Source organism: Bison bison, unplaced genomic scaffold, assembly GCF_000754665.1.
Source record: "Bison bison bison isolate TAMUID 2011002044 unplaced genomic scaffold, Bison_UMD1.0 scf7180017864309, whole genome shotgun sequence".
Taxonomy (NCBI): domain Eukaryota; kingdom Metazoa; phylum Chordata; class Mammalia; order Artiodactyla; family Bovidae; genus Bison; species Bison bison.
This window is the reverse complement of record NW_011494881.1, coordinates 4716734-4720525: the sequence shown is the minus strand read 5'-3', so window position 1 is coordinate 4720525 and position 3792 is coordinate 4716734. Positions and strand designations below refer to the sequence as shown.

At 59.2% G+C, this 3792-nt stretch overlaps 1 protein-coding gene across 3 annotated transcripts in view; it reads right to left on the bottom strand.

Annotated features, from left to right (window-relative positions):
• Window positions 1-3792, bottom strand: part of PALD1 (phosphatase domain containing, paladin 1) — a 99251-nt gene that overhangs the window by 47793 nt on the left and 47666 nt on the right. For all 3 annotated transcript variants that reach the window (XM_010852230.1, XM_010852228.1, XM_010852229.1), the window contains exons 6-10: window positions 2651-2815; window positions 1632-1792; window positions 1355-1430; window positions 513-664; window positions 70-169 (exon numbers count right to left, since the gene is read on the bottom strand). In XM_010852230.1, the coding sequence (XP_010850532.1) occupies window positions 70-169; window positions 513-664; window positions 1355-1430; window positions 1632-1792; window positions 2651-2815 (654 nt within the window). The remainder of the gene's footprint in view (window positions 1-69; window positions 170-512; window positions 665-1354; window positions 1431-1631; window positions 1793-2650; window positions 2816-3792) is intronic.

The following is a 3792-nucleotide window of genomic DNA, read 5'->3' as shown; positions in this document are numbered from 1 at the left end:
CCTCAGCAAGGGCAGCGAGTGCTCCCCACTGCCCCCACCCCCAGCTCTTCACACAGTCCCCATGCTCACCTCTTCCACCATCCTCCTCCCCTCGGGCACCATGTGGAGAAAGCTCTGGACCACCTCGAGCTGCTCCATGGACAATGGCTTGGTCTTCATAGGAGCAGCCCTGACAGGCAGGGACAACAGCATAATCAGCACTCCCGAAGGCTGCCGTCAACACCCTCCCATTCACCTGGACTGCACTGGACTACAAGCTCAAGTTTCCCTTCCAAATCAGGCAGGGGAAACAACAGGCCTTTGCCCTGCTAGGGAAACCGAGGCCAGAAAGGTCAAGTGAATTTCTCCAGGTCACCCAGGGAAGTCTGTGCAAACCAGGAAAGGAGCTGCCGATGCCCAATATCCAACTGTAGCTCTGGGTTTCTGATGTGTCCCCGGCCTCCTGGGGTAGCCCGCCCCCTCCTCCCCTGATCCCCGAGGCCCCTTGGGGCACTGGCTCTAATGCCACTCACTCTGGCCGCAAGGCGGTCCCACCACGGTGAAACAGGAGGAGTGTGCCCAGAACCATGCCCAGGTTGGCCCTGCCCACACCCGTCTGGCAGCTGAAGAGGAGAGCAGGGGGAGGCCCGTGGGCATCTTGGAGCAGCAGCAGGCTGGGGGTCTCCTGGGAAAGGACCGTGAAGAGCAGGGAATGGTGTGACCGGAGAGCCCTCAGTTGAGGACCAAGTTAGGATGCGGGTGGAGGGGCATCATGGTATTGATGCCTCCCCCTGGTCTGTGGCAAGATGGGGACAGACCAGCAGCCTCTGGAGCAATCCCACAGCTCGGTCTGCTCCACTGGCCCCAGGAGCACAGGCCCTGCCCCCTTCCCACACTCCAGGGGGCTCAGCGAGGCCCTGGAGGTGAGAACTACTCAGAGGGGACACAGGGCCACAGCTACATTGCTATGCAGTTTACACTGCGACTCAATAAGGCGACCTCCCGGGGGAGTACAGACCGCAACATGGGTTCTTAGGAAATATCAGCTGGAGACCCATGGGTAAGAAATTTTAGTTCTAATAAAGAAATGAGGAACCTGAGACCTAGAAAAGTTAGGAGATTCACCCAGGATCACACAACAAAGTGAGGAGCCGAGCCACAGCCAGAGAGCCCAGTCCTCCAGACGCCCTGTGCTGGGCTCTGCCATTAGACAGTATACAAGTACACACCCACACAGACACACACAACCCCCTCCGCCTTCCTCCAGGAGACACACCACCCAAGCATCTCCAAGGAGACAGGGCCTTGACAGACCCACTCTCCAAGCACCTGCGCACCCCACCAAGCTCCCACCACTCCTCCAGTCCCCACTCACCCGGAGGACACTGACAAAGGCATCGAACTGGGCTTCCAGGGGGGCCCCTTGCTCTGGCAGGGGCAGACGGTGGTACCTGCCGGGTGACAGGGAACAGCCCATCAGGTAAGCCACACACCCCATACCCCGGACATCCACCATTCCCGGGGGAGACACAGGCATGGGGGACTCAGCCCAACCTGCAGATGGTGAGACTGAGCCCGCACCAGGAGAGCAGGCCCAGCGAGCACCCACGCCCAGCACGCTGGGGCCTCCTCGCAGGCCTGGCCCCCAGTACCTGTAGGAGGGCTGCAGGAAGAGGGGCCTCTTAAACACCTCCTCAGTCACGTGCACATCGTCCTCGCCCCGGATGGCCACGGCGTGGGGCTCCCCCCGCAGGTCCTCAGTGTTGTGGTACACGTAGTACTTGTTCTCGCTCAGCTGGGCAAAGTCGTGGATCTAGATGGAGGCCAGGGGCCAGAGGGCCATGATGGACCTTGCTGGCTGAGCTCTGGAGGCACCTAAGCCACACGGAGGCCATGGACAGGCTGCTTGCCCTCCAGGGAGAACTACAGCCAGAGGTGCTTTCTGTGCCCTGGCAGTGCTGGAGGGCCCGGGGTGACCGCTGGCCCAAGGGCAGCCACCTGTGCCTCAGCTGCTGTGTCCCACACCGCGGCCAGGCTGGGAGGGCTCTGCCCGGTGGGCAGCAGGAATTGGCCAGACCACCAGACTGAAGGACAGGAGGAAGCTGGTCAGCTGGGAGCTGGAGGGGACGAGGCCTGAGAAGGAGACGGGGAGACGACCACAGCCAGTGCGACCTCTGCTCCTGCCTGGGGGTGTCTCAGAGGAGGGGGGACACCATGACCCCTGCACACTATTTACACAGTTCTGTGGTGTGTGAACAGCCCCAGAGACCTGGACAAGTCCCCATGCTGTGAAGGAGGAGGTCAGAGGAACCTCAGAAACAGAGGCCCAGGGAGAGAAGCGGCCCAGCCCAGGCCTCACAGCTCACGAAGGCTGAACCTGGTCTTGGGACTTTCAGCTAAGTACTCTCTGCCCTCCACCAGACCCTTTTCTAAATAAGAATGCTGAGTTTGGAGGAGAAAAGCAGGGTGGGGAAAGACCAGAGGCAAACAGAGCTGAGAAGAGAAGTCCTCACCCTGGTGCCCCGTGAGCTGGCCTTGCAGCAGCCACTGGCCCAAGTGGGACAGCTTAGTGGGCAAGCATGAGCCGGTGAGAGCAGAGCGGGCTGGGGCTCAGCTCAGGTGCCCGAGGCTACCAGAAGGGCGGCCTCCCACCCACACAGGTGGCCCTCACCTCCTTCCGGATGGCCAGCTCCAAGCGCTCCGCCTGGACCCCGGGTCCAAGGCCCTGGAGGTTCTCATGAAGATTCTGCTTGTCTCGAGGCGTGTAGGGTATAAAGTCCTCAGCAGCTCGCAGAAACAGCACAGGTTCCTCCCGCACACAGAAGATGACACATTCCTGTTGGGCATCCAAGGAGGAAGGAGCCATCACCACTATCTGGCGTGGACACCCGCTCCACCGCCCTTTCCCTGGACCCCCTCAAGGGCCCATCACCCCACTCTGCCCCTGCAACCTGAATCTTACCCCAGAAACAAAGCTCAGGCCAAATGCCACCAGCTCCTGACCCTCCTTCCTCTCTACATCTTTCTCCCTTTGTGGACTACAGGGTCCTTGCAGGTAGAATCATGTCCTGGTCATTTTCATGTCCCCACAAAGCCTAGCATAGATCCCTGAGTAAATCAAGGGCTGATAAACATCAGCTTAAGACATGAATGCCCACCACCACCATGCAATCACTCACTGAGCACCATACAGACAGAGGGAGCTGGTGGGCAGGCTCCGCCCTAGAGAACTTGCTGGGACGATGGAATGGGATCCATGCTCAGCTAACACCCCCTCTTCACTCTGGTTCACTAAAGCCTCTCCATCTTCACCCAGGTTAAATCAGACTGCCCGCTACGAGCCTACAATAACAGTGGACCCTCCACCTCTGTCCTGGAGACACTCAAAACCCCGTCTCCACAGCAGGCGGAGAGAGGAGTCATGTCAAGCAGACACATGGAGTCCAGAGGTCTGGGTTTGGGTCTTGGGACACCACTCAGGGGCTGTGTTTCTTATCCTGTCTGGGCCTCAGTTTTCTCCTCTGTAAAATGGGACAATAGCTGCCCCACCCATGTAGGATCAACATGAGGATGTAAGTCTTAGCTGTAATCATCATCCTATGGGTGTATAGAGGGGCTTCTAACCTCGGGGCTCCCATGTCCATACAGGACAATGCAACAAACATTTGCCCAGAATTGCCCAGTCATGCTGAGCACAATGACCATCGACTTTCAGGGCCAGGCCCTGGTCACCAGTCACCACCTCCCCCATAACATGCCCAGGCCCTTCCAGAGCCTCTGCAGTTGCCCCTCCCATTTCCCCAGATTTGGGGG